This window comes from Ovis aries, chromosome 11 (assembly GCF_016772045.2).
Source record: "Ovis aries strain OAR_USU_Benz2616 breed Rambouillet chromosome 11, ARS-UI_Ramb_v3.0, whole genome shotgun sequence".
Taxonomy (NCBI): domain Eukaryota; kingdom Metazoa; phylum Chordata; class Mammalia; order Artiodactyla; family Bovidae; genus Ovis; species Ovis aries.
Window position 1 is genome coordinate 35,726,613 of NC_056064.1, and position 23,934 is coordinate 35,750,546.

At 37.5% G+C, this 23,934-nt stretch overlaps 1 protein-coding gene across 1 annotated transcript; it reads right to left on the minus strand.

The window, feature by feature from the left end:
- Positions 1–337: 337 nt before the first annotated feature.
- LUC7L3 (LUC7 like 3 pre-mRNA splicing factor) lies at positions 338–23,907 on the minus strand. Its single transcript, XM_012185875.4, is given in 12 exon segments — positions 338–2,154; positions 2,156–2,301; positions 2,407–2,547; positions 5,890–6,050; positions 6,747–7,030; positions 7,415–7,576; positions 8,826–8,930; positions 9,759–9,833; positions 10,209–10,353; positions 11,552–11,591; positions 14,457–14,523; positions 23,679–23,907. Coding segments are annotated over 12 exon segments (1,470 nt in total). The 5' UTR covers positions 23,778–23,907; the 3' UTR covers positions 338–2,109.
- Positions 23,908–23,934: the final 27 nt, after the last annotated feature.

Genomic DNA, 23,934 nt, shown 5'->3' on the forward strand with positions numbered 1-23,934 from the left:
CTAAGACAAAAAACCAGCTAAAAGTGTCTGAATGTTTTTCTACATCATTATTTCACAGCTAGAGGATGATAGTGTTTGTCAGAAGGAAATTTTGAATTTTCTACTACTAAAGAAATCTCTCAGGGATGTAAAAATATATTCCAGTTCATTGTATATCTTCGTTATTAAAAGCAAAATCCAAATGTATTCATGACTACTAAAAATTGAAGCACCATTATTTAAAACATTTAAACTGTGGAAATTCTATAAAAATTAGTCTTAAACAGAACAAATCAGATAAAACTGTACACCAAGATCTCTAGTAACAGCGTATCTCATATTTAAAACAAGGGACTAGTTCAGAGTCCAATAACTTTATTAAAAAAGATTAATACTAAAACTTTTCAATGACAAAGAGACAAATCTGTAACAGAAAGTCGGAGATACTTTATTTTCACTTCTAAATCCAAAGGCTAGCAGAGTTGTAAAAATGAAATCCCACTTAGTCTGATTCACACAAATATTAACGTTTAATCTCGTTTTCAAAGTCCCAAGAATGAAAACTTGCAATTAAACACTGAGCAAGCCACATGTTTAGGTAATATTTCTTAAAAAGTCTTAAAGAAAAAGATATGATACAGGACCTAAGTTTTCAGTGGCATATATATGCTATTAATACATGTTCTGAAATCTGATAGGTCACATCAGTCCTGAATTAATTTTTAATAATAATAATAAAAAAAAAACTAACCGAGCTTTATACTTTTTCTATGCCACTATAGTTTTCTTTCACCTCATTTTAATGTCGATCTTCACTTTATGCCGTTTTCAGTTTTCTTCCAAAAATCTTCCAACAGTATTCCTACAAAGCAAAATTTGCGGAAAAATGATAATTAGACAACATGTATAAGGCAAATTTTCATGACTAAGTGGCCCAGTCACTAACTGCTAATTAATATATGTATATGGAATGTTTGTATTCTTTTCAATTATCAAGGCATCAGTGTGGTTTTTTAAAACCATGTGCCTGTGTATGCTTGCCTCTATGTGAATGGCTCACACAAATATAACACTATATTGCTATCCTAGAAAAGGAAGGTCATCAATAATTCAACTAATTGGTACTTCCTTTCATTAGGAATATTTAATCCCATGCCACTAGCCCAAAGAATGAACAGTTTACAGGTTTCAAGAACCCTCATAAAGACTGACTTTTAACAGTTCTTTAAAAGCTCAAATTCATTCTACATGGTTCATCAGTTCTTTGTGTTTGTTTAAAGGTGTCTGTCCTTGCTACTCACTGATGCTTTAAATGTATCAGCCAGTGATTATTCCTAACATACCTATGGCTGACTGCAAATTCTCCTACACAGTAGGAAATATTAAACACAACATACCTCTTAAAGACTTGAGAATTGCATTGAATGTAACAAGGCGAATAATATGAAGTGTTTATTGTATTTAAAATTCTTTTAAGATATCTAATTCTGGGCACCACTGCATCCCTACACACAGTTGAAAAAAAATTCCATTCTGTTAACGTCTGATTATAAGTTTTCACGCAATACACAAAAAAACCCCTCTGTGCTTCTTGTAAAGAACAAAAAGATACACAACAGTTAAGCGTAAAGATCACAGGCAATAGCATTCAAACATGGATGTGGGTAGAGAAAGGAGTACCTGGCATGAGTACCTGCTTAGTTTGACTGAATCCTTGATTTTTAATTTGGCTTTTCATGGGCCGCTCACAACACCAACGCTGTGTGAGGTATGGTAGTCAGCTGCAATAATTCATAAACCCTACACTTCCATCAATCCAATGCTACTGGCTCTCGAGTTACAGAACAAACTGCATTAGAATGCAAGGCAATAAAGCAAAAAACTAGAAACATCCTTGACAAAGAAATACTAGCAGTTTAATTAAAACAAAGTAGTCCAACATGTGCCTCAGAAATATTTAAGTTTTAAAGCATATGTCTCTGCCAATGTACCAACACAAGATGGACTTAATACCAAAAAGAAAAAAAATAAAAAACAGTTCAACCTTTTTATTAAAAAAAAGAAAAAAAAACAAGAAATGACAGCAAAATCCCTAAAAAAAGGATAATTAACTTTTCAATGGCGACTATATTACAAACGTGGGCAATAATTTGCAAAGAGGCACACTAACGGGGGGCACGAGTCTGCTACAAAATAGCTGAGACAAAACAATGTACCTCAAAATGTTTTGCAGGACTACACTGTCTTTTCCTTCAGAAGATGCTTTTGTATGTCTTCTTACTCGGCTTAGTTCCATCTTCATCTGTGCATACTTACGCTGCACTGTCAAACAGTAACAAAAAGCCCTAATCAAAGTGAGAAACAATACACTTACCTCTGTCTGATCTGAGGTCTTATCAGATCAGTTTTAATTGGACTGAGTGTCACCTTCAGATTTAATGTCTTCACTGGTCCCATTGACCTCATTCTTAGTATCACTTTCCTTTGATTCAGTGTTTGTGTCTTCACTCTGCTTTTCTCGACTACTGGACTTCACACTACTTTTTTTATCATCAGATCCCCTCTTTTCTGCCATAAAAGAAGACATTGATCATGGATTTTAAAGTAAAATACAAAACATATATGACACTTTGAAAAGTGAAAACAATTTAGAGATGAAAAGACAATCATTTCCCACAGACTGCAAGTAACACAGTTTGATAAATCTATCAAAGGGATAAAATTTGCAATTTATAAAGGAGGGAGAGAGCAGGACAGGGAATTACAGAAAGCAAAAGGTAAAAATATTGGGCAAGTTCTCTCAAACTGGTGATATGCACAGGGAACACCAAATCACTGCAGAATCTAAAGCTTAAGTAAATTTCACTTGGAGTAAAGACCATCAAAAGGCAATGGGAAAGGCAAGAGAGGCAGTACAAAAAACTGTTCACATGAACTAAGTTAAAACGGTAAAAACAGTAACTGCAAAAAGGTGAACATTTATAGGCATGCTTCTCCAACTATATATTTTTAAATGCAAAAGATGACTTATACCTATATATATTTGAAGACCCAAGAGGGACAACACCAATGAAAGTGGATCTTAAATCCCATTTCAATTACTGAACTTTTGTGCTTCACTAAGTAACATATATGCCATCTCAAAATTATTTTTTCCAAAGAGAGAAATAAAAATTCATCTCAGCTGCAAATAAAAGGTGAAAAAAAGGTCAAATTTTCCTTCTGCTTTCTTTGGAATGGTGAAACTAGAGACTAGAGGCAAAAAGTGGTACACGGAGCAAGTTATGTTCTAGCTTTTTCAGTTCCAATTACTGCCTAACAAAGGATTTCTACAGAAAATTTTAAAGCAAACTACAAACCTGGGAAAATCATCTTTCTCTTTAAAACTAAGAATAGCTGGTCTAACAGAATAGTTGATAAGACAGAAAGATGTTTTAAGAGAAGCAGAGCCCTCTACAGATTCTAGACAAAGTTGTTAAGACGCAACATCAAATAATTGGGAAAGGGATGGTAACGAAAAAGTATGGTTATGGGGCTGTGGGGGGGCACTCACTCAAGAACATTAAGAATTGAAGATCTTATGTGAAGAAATATATTCAGTCCATAACACTTGCAAAATTCACAAAGCAATGTCCAAGTAGCTGACTGCAGGACTTGCTTCATGTCTTGTCTGTTCGCTTATGAGAACTGTGCCAGTACAGTGTGCTCTAACTGACCTTGTGGGAAAGTCCTCCCTTTGTGCCTTATGGGCTTCTCCGGTGCACAGGTAGCTTCAATGAGGAAGAGTCGTCTTGTTGCCCCGTAGAGGACTAGTAGTCAGTCCAATAATCTTATCTTCTGCCCTATATAAATATGGTAGATCTTAATAGTCCTAAGGACATCCACAAAGTGTGGTGGACTTTAGGGCTATGGATTAAAAAAGGAACCTCTCTTGACAAAAGAGAGCACCCTAAACTGGTTGGTGGTAACAAAGATAGGTTTGTGCAAGAAACCACTTTTTGTTTGTGGAGTGAGATAAAGTGCTTTCATTACAGCACATGAGCTCCCTCTTCCTCACTGTCATCATCAAATGTTCACTACTACTCGTCATATCTGACCTCAAAGCTCAGGCCTTCAGTTATATATAAAAGAATGGCTAACTGGCCACAGGGATATTTGAGAAAGTCAATAAATTATGTCACTTTTAAAAGAGATCCCAACATTTAAAATAACTTTATAATGGCAAACCCAATCTTTCAAGACAGACCAGAGGCAGAGTTTCCCTGAATCCAGTCTTCACTCCTGCCTCCACATCTCACCAGGAAATCCATTCGTCCACAATCCAAACACAGCACAGTTTATTTCACTTAAACAAGTCTGATTATATGCTACGATGTCATCATTATAATAAAGATCATAGCTTAGCAATTCATTCTCTCTGCTCTCTCTAAAAATTACACAAACTCTTTTTAAGTCAGGCCAGTGCAATTTATAGCTCAATTTTGATCCCAAATAGTTATAAAAGCTACCTAGTTTCTGTCCCTGAGAACCAATCCAACTATTTTAAGTGACACAAATGAAGATACAGTGAAGAGCTTTAGTTCTCAAAGTGATTACTTTCATCTCTGACAAGAGATATATATGGTTGTTGAGAGCTGATCCCCCAAATAAATTACACAGAAAGTCTTGCCAAAAGGCTGAGTGAAGCTTACTTAAAAACTAATAAAAGTCAGTTAATTCTTGGTATCAATTGCCTTTTGAATCACAAAAATAACTTCTGAACTTAAATGGCAGATACTAAAGCTCATGAAAATTTTAAAAATCACCGTTTCCTACTTTTTAACATTTGCTCCATGTTCTAGAAAAAGCCAATATATCTAAATATTTTAAAAAGAGAAAGTGCACTTATTTGAGGAAAGATAAAAGCTGAAGATTGAAGAAAAAAAGAAAGATAATCCACTGTTTGCTAGTTTCCTAACTCAACTCAGTTAAACCCCACAAAAACCAGACTAATTTCATAAAAGAAAATAATGAGTATCACATACATGTCTAATGTAATAAATCCATACATGAGCACACATATGTTGGTGATCAAACATGGACACACGCAGAATAGGATAGAAGAAGCAGAGCCAAGAAAATTGGAAATAAGCCCTTTCTCTCATTCCTGAAAACCATGCAAAGCAGAATAGCCCAGTCCAAAAAAAAGTGTACAAAGAATCTGAAGAATACGCAGAAATGAGACCCTAATGATTAAAAGAATTATCATTCATCATTCAATGAAGGCTAAATTGAAAGGCGAGAATATCCTTGTGAAAACATGCCAAAGACAAAATGAAAAGTCAATTAAGAATGCAATCAACCAGCTACTGGAATGCCACAAAAAATCAAAGGAAAAAATAGATAGGAAAACGCCATGTTTCAATAAGAAAAGGCACGCACCGGGGGGAGGGGGGCACGACACGCACACATAAGGCATTCAACTTATGAAAATTTAGAAGTACTATAGAATTAAATAAATGCTGTACTTGAAGACCAACGCAATACTGTACATTTACTCTTCAAAGTATTATGGAACACTGCAGCAAGTGTTGCCAAATAACCAAAAAATGTTGCCAATTACCAAGAATTCTACAGCCTAATAATCCTACCAGGTAATGCAATACTTGGAAGAATCTAAATGATAAGCCTTCAAGTTATAAATTGAAGCATGCGACTTTAACATGTTCTAAGAAAACACAAGGTCAACTGTCATTCTCATAAATCAGCAGAAGAGAAAATAAGACTTGTCTCCTATTGAATGGGGTTCATCAAAAGTAAAAAAAAAAATATAGCTTGAAGTGGAACTCTGCTTGTCTAAAGAAAAGTGAGTTAGTGAGGAGACAAAATGAAAACGGTCCCTTAAAGAATCAAATTCTCACAAAAACTAACCTTTCTCCTTCGATTTTCTATCTTGCTCTCTGTCTCGACTTTTGCTCCGGTGCTTATATGACTTTCGATCTCTGCTTTTTGATCTTCTTCGATCCCGACTACGAGATCTATGCTTTCTTTCTGATCTATCGTGGCTTCTGCTTCTTCGTCGATCTCTACTTCTTAAATAATTTGAAACAAAAGGAGAGCAACTTCAGCTGGTATTACAGTGAGAAAAAACCTTGAAGAATTACATACTGTTATTTAAAGCAAAAACCACTCTTTAAAGGCAAATGAATACAATCTACTATTAAAACACATTTATATCATTTATATAAGAAACCTTAAGAACTGAAAATTGAAAGTCCTTAACTTCAATTTTTCAAATAGGTAATCCTACCCAAAATAATTTATGATTTAAATGTCTTAGAATCAATAAGAGAAGCACTCATCCATTACACTAACTCCCTAATAAGACTGCATCAAATCTCCTTAGGCGGCCTAAGAAAGAGCAGTGAAGTTGCCTACAAGATGAACTCATTCACTGATTCAACTTTCATCTGCCCGAGTGCTTAATGAGACTTATGAGGGTCCCAAGTACCAAGGAATTCACCAGTAATTACTATTATTTAATGCACACTCACTATGCTGGCTCAGGTAAAGAATCCACCTGCAATGCAGGAGACCCAGTTCAATCCCTGGGTCGGGAAGATGCCCTGAGGAGGAAATGGCAACTGACTCCAGTATTCTTTCCTGGAGAATTCCATGGACAGTGGAGCCTGGCAGGCTACAGTCCACAAGGTCTCAAAGAGTCAGACACAACTGAGCAACTAACACTTTCACTATATGCCTGGCACTGTCTCATGTGTTCAACGTACCTGCTTCGCCTTCTCTCTCTACTTCGTGATCTTTTGTGGTCCCGAGACCTGCTGCATCTTCGGTCAGAAGTTCGGCTTGAATGCCTACTTCGTGATCGACTCCTCTTTCTTCTTTCTCTGTCTCGAGCTCTTTCTTTTTCTCTTTCTTCCTCTTCTCTTCGTCTTTTCCTCTCTCTCTCTTCTCTTTCCCTCTCCCTTTCTTTTTCTCTTTCTTCTCGTTCTTGCTTCTCCTTTTTCAAACGCTCATCACGATCAGGTTCTTCAGTTCTTTTTCTTAATTTTTCCTAAAGAAATCAAATTCAATTTTTTTGAGAACTAAATAACCTAAAAGACACTGTCAAACAACGGCTACCTAACATGAATCAACTGTAGACCAACTTATGAAATTTGATACCCTAAAAGTGAAATGGAGAAATCTTAACACCATGTATGCAGACAAGATATTTGACTAAACCCTCAGGAATATTCCTTCTTCCAAATTCCTGACACTACAGAGCAAAGAAAATAAAGCACTTTGCTCATCTGATGAATAGCAAAATATTACAGGAATTATCACTACCTCAAATAATCCAGCAATATCGAGCGTTTTAAATCTACACAATCAATTCTTAACCACACTAATATAAAGTACTAGATGTAGCTAAAATGTATGCTCGTAAGAAACTTACTTTTAATTCTTCTACAGTAGCTTTAATCTTGGCGTAGCCCATGTGCTGTTTTCCCATCAAATGATCATCTACCCGGGACTGGGCATCCCCCACTATCAAAAAGGCTCCACACACTTCACAAACTTCCATTTGTTTTTCTTGGGCAGCAAAACTTTCAATTGTCTGAAATGATAAATCAGTTATTATAAAATATCTGATCAAAGAAAACAAACAAATTCCCCTCAAAACTACTTTTAACATTTAGATAAGACTTTTAACTTTGTGAACTGCTACTTTCCATTTCCCCAAAGACATAATACTTAGCAGCAACTTTTAGACAGGGGAAGCATGACAACGGCAATCAACGTTTCAAGAAGTATTACGACCCCATCCCTCTATTATAACCCTTGAACTACATATCACCTCGAAAAAGTTAACCTACCTTTCAGAAAGGTACCTATTTTAGTCTGAATTCATTTCCTGCTTGGTTCAACAGGTTAAAGATGTGGACTCCATATTAAAAATGTTTTGGGGGACTTCCCTGGTAGTGCAGTAGACAGGAATCTGCCTACCAATGCAGGGGACACAGGTCTGATCCCTGGTCTGGGAAGATTCCACATGCCTCAGAGCAACTACGCCCATATGCGACAACTACCGAGCCTGCACTCCACAGCCTGAAAGCTACAACTACGGAGAGTGTGTGCTACAACTACTGAAGCCTGCAGGCTCTAGGCAGGGCCCTCGAGTTGCAGCTAAACAGCCCCTGTGCCTCAACTACTGAAGTCAACAGGCTTAGAGAGTGGCCTCCACTTTCTGCTACTAGAGAAAGCCCAAGTACAGCAATGAAGACCCCAAAAAACCAAAAATAATAAAAATAATTTAAAAAGTGTTTCAAAACCATTAAGGAATTGAACTCACTGCATATAATCTGAACATACCCTTTTAATATTTGGGAACCAATGCTCAATTACATTTTACCATCGATATCCAAAACACATATACTGTATCATCTAATTCAAAGTTAAGTAAGTAGGGGTATTACTAAGAGTACACCAACTTTGTAGTAAGGTAAATATTAACTAAGTAATTTGATTAGTAACAAAAACACAAAAAAACACCAAAACATAAGCCCAACCAAAATACTTAACTATCTAAGGCACAGGTTAGCAAGCCAGCAGCTAGAGGCCTGTTTTTGCAAAGTTTTATTGAAACAAAATTACAGACATTTGTTTACACATTGTCTAAAGCTATTTTGTAATATAAACGTAAAAACAGAGCTTTTATAACATTTCTTATGACCTGAAATCATAAATACCACGTGGCCCTTTAAAATAGAAGTTTGATGACATTAGAAAATTATTCGTAAATAGGAATAGGTCCTAGCAATACACAGCTAACAGCATGGTCATATCAAAATGAGGTTGCTACTCACCGAAGTCGTGGACCTAAGCAACTCTCTCTCTTCTTTTAACTGTTCAACTAATTTCATCATTCCCTGGGCTTCTTCTACTTTTCCTTCAGATCCTAATTCTTCAATCTAAGAGGAATTCAAAAACCAGTCAGAGTATCTTTCTAACCACACTATCCTATTATTTTTCTTTTTACCCTCAAGCTTCATTAGCGTATAGAAGTTGTTTGGGTTTGTTTTGTTTAGTGAAGCCTCTTTGGGTTTAATTTACCCTTAATTTTTTCCCACAGCATTAACTATGTATACCTGACAGGAAATACACAGAAGGTTTCTAGGACAGACAATTTTGTAAGGTCTGACTTCCATGAATCAACACCACAGTCTAGATAATAAGCAAATCCACCCAAGTTTCCTACTGTCCTCTGTGTTGCGCCTTTTCCCAAAGCAACCAGCAATCTGTTTTCTGCCACTATACAGTAGTCTGCATTTTCTGGAACTGTATTTAAATGGAGCCATGTGCTCTATTCCTTTTGTGGGGTTTGGCCTCTTTCACTCAATCTACTATCTTAAGATTCATCAATATTACTACAAATAGTTAATTCCTTTTTATCACTGTGTACTATCACTGCATAGGTACATCACAATCTGTTTGCCCATTAGCCTACTGACATATTTGTTTCCAGGCTTGTTTGGGGTGGGGTTGTTTTGCACCTGTTATGAATAAAGCCTCTATAAACACTGGTATGCAACTCTGGCCTCTTAGATTGATATCTAGCAGCAGAATGGCTCGTAGTGCATCTCTTAACCTTTGAAGAAAGAAACTCTTTTCCAAAGTTCCTGCATCATTTTAAATAACCCCAGCAGAGTAAAATAGTTTGTTCGCCCAGATCTTCACTAATATTTGACACTGTCAGTCTTTTTAATTTTAGCAATTCTAGTAGGAGTTCCAGTTCTTACCTGCTGCAGGAGTACATCAATTTTATCTGTTAGAACCTGAATTTTTTCTTCATTTTTGCCTGTTGGACCAGCTGCCTGATGAAGACAACAGAATGTATTATCAACAACTAAAATATAAAAATAAACATCTAAACTTCCATATACCATACCTAGTATTCATATTTAATAACCGAAATGCTAAATCACAAGGACAGTAACTCAATTATCTCAATTTGTGTTAATCAGTTGCATATTTTGTCAGTTACTGATATTTAAGATAAAAAATTTCCGATTAGCAAAATATTCATTTACTAATAAAGACTGAAAAAAAAAAACAACTTTTTAAGTTTTGTCATTTTAAAACATATAGAGCAATGACTGAACTTGAGCCCAAGTTTCAATACTACGGAGATCGCTGGCTTTCCAGAGGAAAGGACACTTTACAAAGATCGTAAATTAATTCATACTCACCCCAGACGACTGCTGGTTTTGAGATAATGCCAAACGAGCATGGCCTCGTCTAATTCTACGTTCTACTTCTGCCAGTAAACTCTGTAAGTATCGCAAAAAATCTCTCTCATAGCCAACTTTCATAAAACGAGAACTCTTCTCATACCTAATAAAATGAAAATAAATATTATTTTCTTTCCAATTCTTTATCCATTTACAACTCTTATATTCTATCTTCACTAATCTCATGAACTACTACTGCATTCAGACTGAAGAGTAGGGAACTCCCAGGCCAACTGTTAGGTCTCCCTGCTTTCACTGCTGCAGGCCTCGGTTCAAACCCTAGTCTGGGAACTAAGATCCCACAAGCCATGTGGCATACCCAAAAGAGTAAAAAAAAAAAAAGAAAAAGAAAAAGAAGGAGAAAGTACTGAAGAGTAAACCAGGCGCATACATAAGAAGTGAATTTCTAGCTGTCCCTCATCCTGGTAAAGAGGGTAGCATTTAACAGTGTATTAAGAACACAGAAGTTACAACTGGGCAAATCTAGGTGAACACTATACTAGATCTGTGACCCTGGCTCCAGGACAAGTTTCATTTATAAAATTAGGTCTGTTAAAATACAAATGTGAAAGAAAAAAAAAAATAAAAAGGCAAGTGAATTCTCTGGAGGTCCAGTGGTTAGGACTCAGTGTTTTTACTGTCATGGCCTAGGTTTAATCCCTGGTCAAGGAGTTAAGATCATACAAGCTGGGAGGAGCAGCCAAAAAATAATAATAAACTGAAAAATAAAAACTGGAGGGCATGGCAACCCATTCCAGTAATCTTGCCCAGAGAATGCCATGGACAGAGGAGCCTGGTGGGCTACAGTCCAGGGGGTCGCAAAGTCAGACATGATTGAAGCAACTTAGCAAAAAATAAAAAAACAGACAGGATATAGAAAAAAAGCTTAGGCTTATTCTTGGCATACAGTATGAACTCGTATGGTGATGCTACATATAGCTGTATCACTTTCTATGACCCCCAACTAATGAGTAGGACCTCTGCATGACATTCATTTTACATAAATTTACATTTACCCTAGTCTGGGAACTAAGATCCCACAAGCCATGTGGCATACCCAAAAAAGTTTTTTTTAAAAAAAAAAAAAAAGGAAGAAGAAAAAAAGTACTGAAGAGTAAACCAGGCACACACACAAGAAGTGAATTTTTAGCTGTCCCTCATCCTGATAAAGAAGGTAGCATTTAACGGACATTTACATTTAAATTTATATTTCATTTTACATAAATTATTTCTTCAATCCTTGTCCCCTTTAAAGCAAATAATGACTGGGGGTGAGGATGATCCCCAAAAAGGTAACTTACTGTTTTCGTAGATTTTCATCATGAATTTTTTCACATGGTCCTAAAACAACAAGAAATATAAATGTATTCAATATACATTATTGAATTAACTTTTCTCTTGCCAAAACAAAAGGAAGTTTATTCTTTTAAAAAAAGGAAAGACGATCCATTCAATCACTGAGTAGTCTGCAGACACCTAAGTTGAGCCTACTAAATCATGAAGCAATATGCCCAAGTATGCACATGAAAATCGTTCTCCTTAGCCTTCAAGATGTACTATATGGTATTATATGGTAAGAGAAGAGAGGGAGTAGGAGGGATGAAAAAATTATTCCTTACTGCCAAGAAGTAAGCTAGGATGATGGCAGACCTTTGGTCTGAACCACCACTGACATTTTATTAGAGTCTCTGTAAATATTGTTAAGACTAGCACCCTAGTCCTACCTCTTACCATCTCCAAAATGCAATCAATTTTAATCCTTTTAGCTTTATCTTCTGGAATTTGCCTCCATTTCTAAATTCTATGCTTATCTTGCTCTTTTTTTGGTTTATCTTAGGCATGAAAAATTTAAATGAACATTCAGTGTTTATATTTTGATGCCATGTCCTATTAACTCTCGAGTTAAGCAAAAAGGGCATTATGACGACACTTTTGATACACTTACTGGTTTTTCTTCAGTTCAGTCTCTTGTATGTTCTATTTCCAAATTCACTCCAGACACTAACTCAGCTATCAAAACTAGCTCAGTAATAATCTCCCTCAAGATTCAAAATATAGTAGATAAACAAATCAGCTTTATTTTCTTCCATGAGCCTTCCATCCTGCTTCAACCTGAGCTACCTTTCTTTCCCTAAGCTCACTAATAGAGTTGCCATCCTCTGAAAGTCCTTTTCTGGTCTGTACTGGATACAGTTTACTGGATCTATTTTTTCCTTCTTGGTTTACACCCATCAGTTTCCACAGAAAAGGTTCCTGGTAGATAAATTTGTTGAGACCATGCATGCCTGAAAATATTTTTTTTCACACTCGTATTTTGCTGTTTGGCTATACAGCTAACCTAGGTAAAAACATTTTACCATTCAGAATCCCGAGGATGTTTCTCCAGTGTCTTCAAGCTTCCAGTGTTGTTACTGACAAATCGAGGACATTCTGATTGATAATCTTGAATGCCCCACCCCATCCCTGGTGTTTTGGAATTTCACAATAATGTGCTTTGGTATGGATCTTTTTATCATTTGCTGTGCTGAGTTCTAGAAGGATTCACTCCATCTAGAGAGTAAAATCCTTCAGTAATGCAATCTTAAGATTTTCTCCTTTCTGTTTTCTCTATCTGGAACTCTCTTAATTAGCTATCACAGCACTGGATAGAATTTTTTCAAATTTTAATTTTTTCTCAACATACCACAAATTTATTTTATCCTCAAAACTTCCCACTGATGTTCATATTTCTCTAGTTCTAATTTCAAGAACTCTTTGGCATCCTATTCCTCCTGATATTTTCTCTTATTTCTTCAGGGATACTAAATTTAGTTACAGCTTTAATAATTTTTTCTTCTGTTTTCTCCCATTATCACCATATTCCACTAAATTCTTTTTTTTCTGTTGGTTTTGGTTAATCTTTTATGTTTGAAGGTTTTCTTCAAATAGCAATCTTGGCTGGCAAAATACTTCCAAAATCTGACTCGAAGTTGGTATGCACAGGCAGGGTTTGTGAACTAACAGGCTTTACCATAGGAAAATCAGGCAGCAAGACTTTCTTTTAGGAGATTCCCCAAGGGTCAGTACCTGTAGATCACTTCTCTGGAACTGTTCACTTTCTCTAAAGAATCCTCTTCTCTTCTGCCTGGGGAAAAAACATCTGGCTGTATCCTTCTAGGAACAGGGCAGAGGAAGGGAATGGGAAAACCTCACTATTAAGAAAACAGACTCATTTAATCTCTCTTACAGTTTCATTTTTATTCATTACTGCCCTGTCCTACATCTGTAAATCCCAATACCTAGATATATCCAGCCATAATGTGCTCTTTATGCTTCAGGGCAAGCATTGTGCTTAACGAATTTAATTTCCATTTTATATTTCTAGAATGATACTAGTTATGTACCATCCTGGAGAGAAAACGGTCGATTTTTGCATTTTGTGGTTCATTTAGCCCAATTTCTTCAGAACATAACCCCCTGGTCTCCAGTACTGTTGGCATGGGAGACAGAATTACCTGATGCACAGGTCAGACCACCCAGACTAGCGCTTCTCAACATGGGGCAGTTTTGCCCCCAGGGATATCTAGAAGTGCCTGGAGACATTTTTGGTTGTCCAAATTGGGAGATTTTTATTGACATCTACTCCACAGAGGCCAAGGATGCTGCTAAGCATCCTACAACCCACAGGAGACCCCCCCACCTCCCCAAACACAGAATTTTCCAGGTCAAACTGTCAAATGTCAAGGTTGAGAAACCCTGAACTAGACTAATCTCTGGTTTTCAGCCCCATAATTCAACTCTGCCTTCTATGGTACCTGATGCCTCCAAATCCTGAGCCTGTCCAAGGTTCTGCTGATCAAACTCTTGCTTCTGTTTAATATCCCCTTCTGCAGGCTTTTAGGATACAGGTTTCTCTGCTATTCTTCCATCCACTTGTCATCTTCCAAAAATTTGTTGACATCTCTAATGTTATCTCGTCTTCCGTTTACACCTTTTTTGTTTTTAAATTTTCATTTTAGTGGAGGGGTTTCAGGAGGGAATGGAAATACATATGTAGATTCAAATAAGCCACCATGTTTAATTAGACTGGCATTTGTTAATACATTTTTTTAAAAAGCCAGGAAAGAAATTATCAACACCTTTAACAGAAAACTTCTTTCCAAAATTATAAAGTATCACTTTCTCTTTAATCATAAATGTAATAAAAATTATAGAAAATTTACTTACCAAGATCAGAACGAGTGTTTGTGAACAATTCCGCAGGACAAAAACCACAGAGGTAGTATTTACAAACCTAGTGAAAAAAACAAAGGTAACTTTAACTTTTTGAAACTGGTCAGTTTTAAAATTATGCCAGAAAAGGATGCCAAATAACCATTTTCTCATTTCATGATCTACATCTTTCAACCAAGTAAGTTTAAGAACAATTTCATTTGTTAAGTCATTTAGGCAAATTAATGACTTTCAGACTCCTGGATTTCAGTATAAGAAATGCAAGACTGACAGTTGAGAGCATTTTCGATTTCTACCATAAGAGAAATCACTGCCTTAACTCCCCAGAAAAACACAAATTTTGGATAAAGACATCCAGAATAAAGGTGATTTTTTTTTTTAATTTTAAAAAAACCAGCAAAATACAAAACAAAAACACTGCAGTGTTCTTATTGTTTTAACTTTGTTAAAGACCAGAACCAATTTACAAATCACTGCCTAAATTCCAAATAACACTCATTTAAAACTATCCAGTTCAGTATTTTCACTTAAAGAGATCTCACAACAGGCCCTAAGGTGTCCTGGATATTTTCACACATGCCAGCACCGAGTGACTTTTATGGTATGAGGAAGAATTATTAACATAAGACCAATTTTCAATTCTCTCCCATGGGTACTTTTGTAACTCCTTCAGATATATTCTGAGACTGCTGCTACTGCTGCTAAGTCGCTTCAGTCGTATCCGACTCTGTTCGACCCCATAGATGGCAGCCCACCAGGCTCCCCATCCCTGGGATTCTCCAGGCAAGAACACTGGAGTGGGTTGCCATTCTGAGACTGCTCTATACTAAATTTAATTTTGTAACACTGCAAACCAAAATCTGTTAAGCAAAATTCCAAAATATCTCCATTTAACCCTTAACTGCTAATTGGGTAAATTATCAATGTACAAGTATAACATAGAAAAGGTCTACTAAATTTAGGATTGAATGAGTTTTTTTGAGACATTTAGAACTGGATGTTGCATTTGAAATACTGTTTTTTGCTTCAAAGGTCAAATGTTTTACACTTATTTGAAGCAGTGAGGTTCCATAAGCTGTGTCCAGAAGAACTAAGGTCATAAAGAACAACCAGATTCAAAAATCACGTCTAAACAACAGATTTAGCTTTATATCAATATTAATCCTATTACATGTAGTGATAGGTCATAGTATATTTGTACCATTTTCTTTTGGAAATTCTAATACTCTATTAAAAAGGCTCAGTATGACCACAAGTAACACGTTGGCGAGGATGTGGAGAAAAGGGAACCCCTGGAACACTGCTGGTAGAAATGTAAATTGGTGCAGCCACCTGAAAAAAACCACATGGAAGTTCCTCAAAACACTAAAAATAAAGCAACTATATTTAATCCAGCAATTCCACTCCGGAGTATACATCCAAATAAAATGAAAACAGTAATTCATACCAATGTTCACAGCAGCATTATTTACAATAGCCAAGAATCAAAGCATCCTTAATGTCCATCAACACATGGATGGATGAAGAAAATGAGGTAAATATACATGATGGAACAATAATCAGCCATGAAAAATAGAAATTTGCCATTCGCCAACAACACAGACAGACTTGGAGGGAATTATACTTAGTGAAATAAGCCAAACAGAGGCAAAACACTGTATGTATTTGAGATATCTAAAAAAAAAAAAAGCAAATTAGTGAAAATAACAACAAAACAGACTGCAATGTAGAGAACCAGTGGGGAGAGGGAAGAGGGAGGGGTGAAACAGGGGTAGGGTATTAAGAGGCACAGACTAAGATATGTAAGAAGATAAGTTAAATAAGCTACAAGGAAGTACCACTCAGGGAATACAGCTGGTATTTTATAGTAACTCTGTGTGTGCTCAATCGCTTCAAGTTGTGTCCAACTTTTTATGACCCTATGGAACCCGCCAGGCTCCTCTGTCCATGGGACTCTCCAGGCAAGAATACTGCAGTAGGTTGCCAGGGCCTCCTCCAGATCTTCCCAACCCACGGATCAAACTCCTCCTGTACTGCAGGCGGATTCCTTATCCACTGAGCTACCTGGGAAGCCCCTTACAGGATCTATAAATACAGTACAATCTTTAAAGATTGTAAATCACTATGTTGTATACCCCAAACTTTTATTGATATAATATCAACTATACCTCAACTAAAAAGGGCTCTATATGTGCAAAAGGCTAATGTTTTTAAATGCTACATACTCTTCTAATTATTAAACAGTCTGACTTGTTCAATTTTGCATCATTTTAAGTGTGTCAGTACATGCATCACTAAAAACAAATTTTAAAATTTGTAAATCACTATGTTGTATACCCCAAACTTTTATTGATATAATATCAACTATACCTCAGCTAAAAAGGGCTCTATATGTGCAAAAGGCTAATGTTTTTAAATGCTATAAACTCTTCTAATTATTAAACAGTCTGACTTGTTCAATTTTGCATCATTTTAAGTGTGTCAGTACATGCATCACTAAAAACAAATAGGAATTTAGTCAGGAATGTCAGGTGGTAAAGCTTAACCTGGTTAAGTTTCTGAACTGGTTAAGTTCAGAAATTAATGATAACACATTCTAGGCATGAAAAGACAAACTCAGCAGAGTATGAAAATAGGCAAGTGGAAATCAGTATGCTTGGAGAATCAAAACAGTTTGATTTCTTGCTGCCACTTTTCAACTATGAAAAACTAAATCTATAACTCTGCCTTGGTATTCTCAATACAAAAAAAGGAGATAATAACTATTTGATAGTGGGACTGTAAATTTTAGTATGTTTACTGAGAGAAATGGGCAAATCAGTCTGTTTTTTAAAATACCCATTACTTTCTTAAATATGTCTTTAGGCACTCAAGACAATCAAACAAGATATGCCAGCAGCTCTACCTGTAATTTAGTCCTATCACTCCATCTGAGATGAAATCAACCACATGATCTGCTCTGAAGGCAGTTCAGTTCAGTCACTCAGTTGTGTCCAACTCTTTGCAACCCCATGGACTGCAGTACGCCAGGCCTCCCTGTCCATCACCAACTCCCGGAGTTTACTCAAATTCATGTCCATTGAGTTGGTGATGCCATCCAACCATTTCATCCTCTGTCGTCCCCTTCTCCTCCCGCCTTCAATCTTTCCCAGCACCAGGGTCTTTTCAAATGAGTCAGCTCTTTGCATCAGGTGGCCAAAGTATTAGAGTTTCAAGAAGGCATCAGGCTACTTACAAAATACAGATTAAAACCTATTTTCCTAATTCTTTGTTCTGTATGCTCTTACTCTCCAACTCTGCTTAAGATACTGCTGTAAAGAAATGGTACATGAAAACAACTGTTACTCTACCCAATAAACCCTAGCTACTTAAACTGTTTGTTTTAATCTTTCCCAGAGATTGAGAATGTTTAACTAAAAATATTAACAGTCTTTTATTCAGTAAGTCTTTACTAAATGTCCATCATGGACCTAACAATCTGATAACCAAAGAGGCTCAGAAGAGGGGGCGGGAGGGGGGGGGAAGGGCAGAATTTGTGGTTGCTGTTGTTCAACTGCTAAGTAAGCGTCCTACTCTTTGGGACCCCAGGGACTGCAGCATGCCAGGACTACAATCACAACATAATTGTGATTCTCTTGCTAAATTAAGGTAATAGCAAAGACCAGAAGAGTTCAATATCAAACTTTTCACTACCACTTGAGAGAATGCAGATACAAACAATCTCAGTAATCTGACTAGAAAAATTTAATTGTGAGTTACCACCACATTAAACAAAGTGAAAAATAAAAACAAAATCTAGCATTAGATACACTGCTGGGAAAAAGGAACACTCCAAACATTACTAGAGCTGTGGGACAACCTGGCAACATCCATCGAAATGTAAAATGTACACTTAACTTAGTCGTCACCTTTCTAGGAACCTATCCTACAAGTGATTCAGTTCTATGTACTAGAGTGTTCATTGTAGCTTGGTTGGTAATTGTAAAAGAACTCGACAAAATCTACATGAAATAAACTAAGGTACATTTACATTGTACCTACAAGGAAAGACTCCACAGTATAAGTGAAAGTTGTTAATTATATATTATACTTATACGGGCTTCCCAGGAGGAGCTAGTGGTAAAGACACCACCTGTCAATGTAGGAGACATAAGAGACCGCAGGTTTGATCCTTGGGTTGGGAAGATCCCCTGGAGAAGGGCATAGCAACCCACTCCAGTATTCTTGCCTAGAGAACCCCATGGAGGAGCCTGGCGGGCTACGGTCCACAGGGTTGCAAAGAATCAGACACGACTGAAGCAACTTGGCATGCACACACGCATGCGTACTTACATAAGCCAAGTTTACTTCTGTTAAAAAAAATCACTTTAATGAGCCTAAATCGGAGGGAACATAAAACAGTAACATCAATTTCTAATGTAGTAATTAATCACAGTTCACTGTTTTTATTGCCTACACAAAGTTTTCATAAAATTTTAATCAATTTTCCACAACAGCAGGGATAGTAAACATCTCTCTCTCCTGCTAAGAAGGCTTCCATTACTTCCCAAAGTCATTTAGTCCCAACTTTTAACAAGGTTTATTAAAAAAAAAAAAAAAACACATTCAGAACTCCTCTGGTGGCACAGAGAATAAGAATCCGCTTGCCAATGCAGGGGACACGGTTCGATCCTTGGCTAAGAAGACTCCACATGCTGCGGAGCAACTGAACCCATGTGCCACAACCACTGAGCCTGCCTGCTGCGACTACTGAAACCCAAGTGCCTAGGGCCTGTGCTCTGCAAGAGGAGTCCCCACTCGCCACCACTGGAGAAAGCCCATGCCCAGCAACGAAGACTGACTGCAACCAAATATAAAGAAAATTTTTAAGTGATACATTTTTGTAAAATAATCAAAGAAACTTCCTAACTTACAAGAAATGGAAAATTAAACATATTTCATAAACAATGAAGCACTGTATACTAACTTAAGCTACTTTATCCCCTTGTTAAGAAATCAAGTCTAATGAATTCCCTGGTTGTCCAGTTAGGACTTCGAGCTTTCACTGCCTGAGGGCCTGGGTTCAATCCCTCATCTGGGAACCAAGATCCTGCAAGCTACATGGGGCATCCAAAAAAAAAGGGGGGGGGGGGGGGAGTCTAATGAGACACATATGGTTTTCCAGAAGCAATCAATCAAAGATTGAGGAAATAAACTTTAATATTTTCAGTGTGATACTACTGTGGTTATCATCCTCACATTTAGACCTGTCTTTAAGGCTGAAATGATAAAACTGCTTCAAAATAATGAAAGTAGTAAGAGATACAGAGGAAATAATACTAGTTATATGCTGATAATGTGTCTTACACACATGGATACAGAGTCCAGTCCACTACTCACTTCTGTTTGTAAGTTTTGGAGAGAAAAAGCAAACAGTAATTATATACATTACACAGAGACTGCTAGAAATTCCAAGAAGCCCAACACTTAGCATGTACTATACACTGAGGCAGGAAATGTCTACACTTATGACAGAAAAACACCATTTTGATGACTATGGTTTAAAACTAACAAAACACCTGTAGATGTCATGCACTATAATTACTAATTTTTTGCTTTTGTTGCTTCTGGTTTCCTTTTCAGATTCTGAATATCTTTTTTAGTTAAAAAAAAAAAAAGCCACAAATAAAAACTGTGGATAGTAACCTTAACTGTTTCTTCTTTTCCAAACAACTTTCGGTGTGATGGTATCTGTTAACACTGGGAAGATTTCAGAAAAGAACGTTTATTTCAATTCCCCTCATAAATTATTAAGTGTTCACTGAACAGAGGGCATACAAGAGTTTGATAAATGATGAACAAGGTCTCATTTTATATATTAGAATCAGAGTTAATAGTTTAAAAAAAATTTTACTTTTGGGCTCCCCTGGTGGCTCAGTTGGTAAAGAATCCGCCTACAATGCAGGAGACCTGGGTTCGATCCCTGGTTGGGAAGATCCCATGGAGAAGACGACACACTTCCAGTATTCTGGCTTGCAGAATTCCATGAAATGTATAGCCCATGGGCTCACAAAGAGACACGACTGAGTGACTTTCACGACAAAATAAAATCCTCAATTTGAACTACAAAGTTTTTGGTATAAATTTAATAATAAAAGCTCCAGACCTGATGTTAGTTACAATTCCCTACAATCTCAACTCCAGATTATCCAAAGGCTACCAATGCCTTCTCTAACACTGAAATCTTCCCATGTGGACATAATTGAAAGGTGTTCACCCTAGGCAGTTAAAAATCACATGCTTTCCTCATTACTATGGTTGTTTAGGATTAATAAAGCAGAGGAAACAAATTGCTTAGTAAAAAAATACAAGGAAATGTAAAATATTAATCAATGAGGGAGGGAGGTGTGTCAATGAATCCTTGGAAAAGTATTAAAGCTGATGGCTTTAGCTGCAAACCAATTTCTCTCAGATCAAAAGGTAACAATCTACAAAAGCTGGAAACACCTGTATAGTAAAGCACTTTCCCTGAGTGGTTACTTACATGTATCTTTACAAATAAGTGAAAGGTCAATAATCTGCATCACAGTACAGCCTTCACTTAAAAAAAAATAAGTTTCCTCCAAGTGTTTATAGTTCAACATTTAAAAACATACTGCCGAGAAAGTAGGTCAGGAAGCAGTCATTTACAAGCTTTAGAATGCATAAAGATGTCATTTTAAAAATGCAGATTTCAGGGGCCTTTCTGTAGACCTACAGGATCAGAATGGGGGGTGGGCACTGACGAAGTACATCTCTGCATTTAAAACAAATTCCACAGATCAGGCTAATACAGATATCTAGGAATTACTTTTAACAATAAAGTTTCCATTTCATTGTTAAACAAAAGGACCTCGCCCAGCTGAAATGGCTTTCCCCATCTAGTGCAAGTGTGGCAAAGAAAAATTTCCAGATAGAACTGGGACGCAAAAATATTGGGGGAATTCCCTGGCAGTCCAATGGTTAGGACTTCACCTTCACTGACAAGGCCTGGGTTTGATCCCTCGTCAGGGACTAAGGACTTCCCTGGTGGCTCAGATGGTAAAAGCATCTGCCTACAATGCAGGAGACCCGGGTTTGGTCCCTTGCTTGGGAAGATCCCCTGGAGAAGGAAATAGCAACCCACTCCACTATTCTTGCCTGGAAAACGCCATGGACAGAGGAGCCTGGCAGGCTACAGTCCATGGGGTCGCGAAGAGTAGGACACGACTTAACTTTTCACTGGGACTAAGATCCCACAAGCCACCCAGTGCAGACAAACCCTCACCACCACCACCAAAAAAAAAAGCCCTTACAGTATACACTGTGGTTGGCCATTCCTCCAGAATTTTAGCCAACACCCAACAACAAACACCAAGTGACCCAGAAGTGATGCCACAAGTTTCCTCAGCTTTATAAAACCCTACAGTAATTCTAACTTATTTAGAAAAAGCCACATGCTACATTCCTGGTCTGTACCAACGTTTTCTTGCAGACAGAAATCTGAAACACCAGCACTGACTTTTTCAAATCCCTGAATCCAAAATGAAGTGCAATCTGTCATTAAAGGCATAAAATATTTTGACAAAAGTTTATATATCAGTGAGAAACACCAAAACTGAAGGGAGGGTGCACCTGAAAGGAAAGCAGACTTATTATAACTGAGATGACATAAAACTTAAGTTGCTTTTCTGAGAACTTCATGATCGCTAACATTATAAACCCATCGCATCCAACGCAATGTGGCAATAAAACACCACCAGGGAAAAACGTTTTTCCACAATCCTTGTTCAAAGCCAATAAGGCAAACAGGCTGTTACAGCTGATGAGCACGCAATCAAAAGCAATTTTCTCTCTGTAATTCAAAATAGATAAATGTCCTATTTGCACATCAAGTGAAACATAAAGTTCATCTTTTCCTTTTTGCAAAGTTTATTGAGTGGCAAAAGAAAAAGTTGCTTTATCTCGACAAAGAAATGCCTACAAAGAGAAGGGTCAAGGCAGGCAACAAAGTTACCCTTATTTTTATTTTGAGGAGAGAGGAAAAACCCAAAAGTCGGGGGAAAAAAGATTTTAAAAGCTTCACCTCTAATGTGTGAATTTGCTGATGTTCAGTCGCAAAGTCAACTCCGACTCTTCGCGACCCCATGGACTGCAGCACTCTCTGTCCTTCACTAGCTCCCGGAGTTTTCTCAACTTCATGCCCACTGAGTCAGTGATATTATCTAACCATTTCACCGGTACAAAGAATTCTACTGTAACACTTCACACTACTAATCGGGAACACCCCACAGGTCTAGTCAAACACTAGCGAAAGAGAAATCTTACTGTGACCAAAGCGTAAATTTAAAATGAGTAAGCAACTTCCAAAAAAAAAAAAGGCATATTTAACAATTCCTTCATGTTTTGACTAGCAACTGTCTTTATCTTGTTGTTTGACTACAATCGCATGTGAAGTTAATTATCCATCCATTCTTCAGGTAAGACCTAAAATAAACGTTACACACCATGTTCACAGAACTGGAAAGTGAACAAGACTACAAAGATGAGGTTTAGTTTCGCCATTTAACTTGACAGGATCTTGGGTGAGCCTCTCAAGTCTCATCTGTGAAATTGGGTTTATACTCATTTGCCCGTAGAGGGTTAAGAGGATCAAAGAGTTTCCTATGAAGAAAAAGCCTTGACAATTATCTACAAGAATGGCTTACTAGACCGTAGTGCTATCAAACAATATTTGTAAATCACGGTGAACCCTATCAAGACCTCTTTTAAAGTTTTATTGCCCCATATCAGCGTCGAAACTGAAACATTTCTGAATATAGTGCCACGATATGACGCTCAGCCAAATAACGGCCAAATTTGCCCTTTTCCCTATTTCACAGCGAGGTGAAAACTCCGAAACCTCTCGCTGTACAAAAATACTCCTTCCTTTCCCGCGTTTCCCTGCCTCATTAAGCTGCTTTTCAATTTTGCCAAGTTTTTTTTTTTTTTTTTTTACTTCCCTGATACTTAAACAACAATAAATCATCCCTTAATCAAGGATCCAGGCCGACTCCTCCCTCCTGGACTATTCTCCCGATTCCCTCCAGCCACGGGGTCAGACACTTGACCCCGGGGCGGCCGGGCCCCAAACCTTGCCGAGGCCCCGGCGAGCCCCAGCCCGCGCCGTTCCCCTCCCCCATGGCGCCCAGGCACAGGCCCAAGGCCCGCGGGACTTACGCTCTCGTGGTCCCACCGCACGTTGCTGCGCTTCTCATCCGGGGCGAGGTTTCGGTCCCTGCCCATTAACTCATCCAACAGTTGCGCAGCCGAAATCATGGTGCTTTCCTCGGGCGGCTGCTCCCACCAGCCCTGGCACCTGCCAAAGAAAACGCCGGCAACTCAGTCGCGAACCTCCCAGGCGCCCTAGCAGGCCTAAATGCCTCCTCTAACCAGGAGCCGATAAGACAAAATGGCCGCCGCGCGAGCGCCTTCC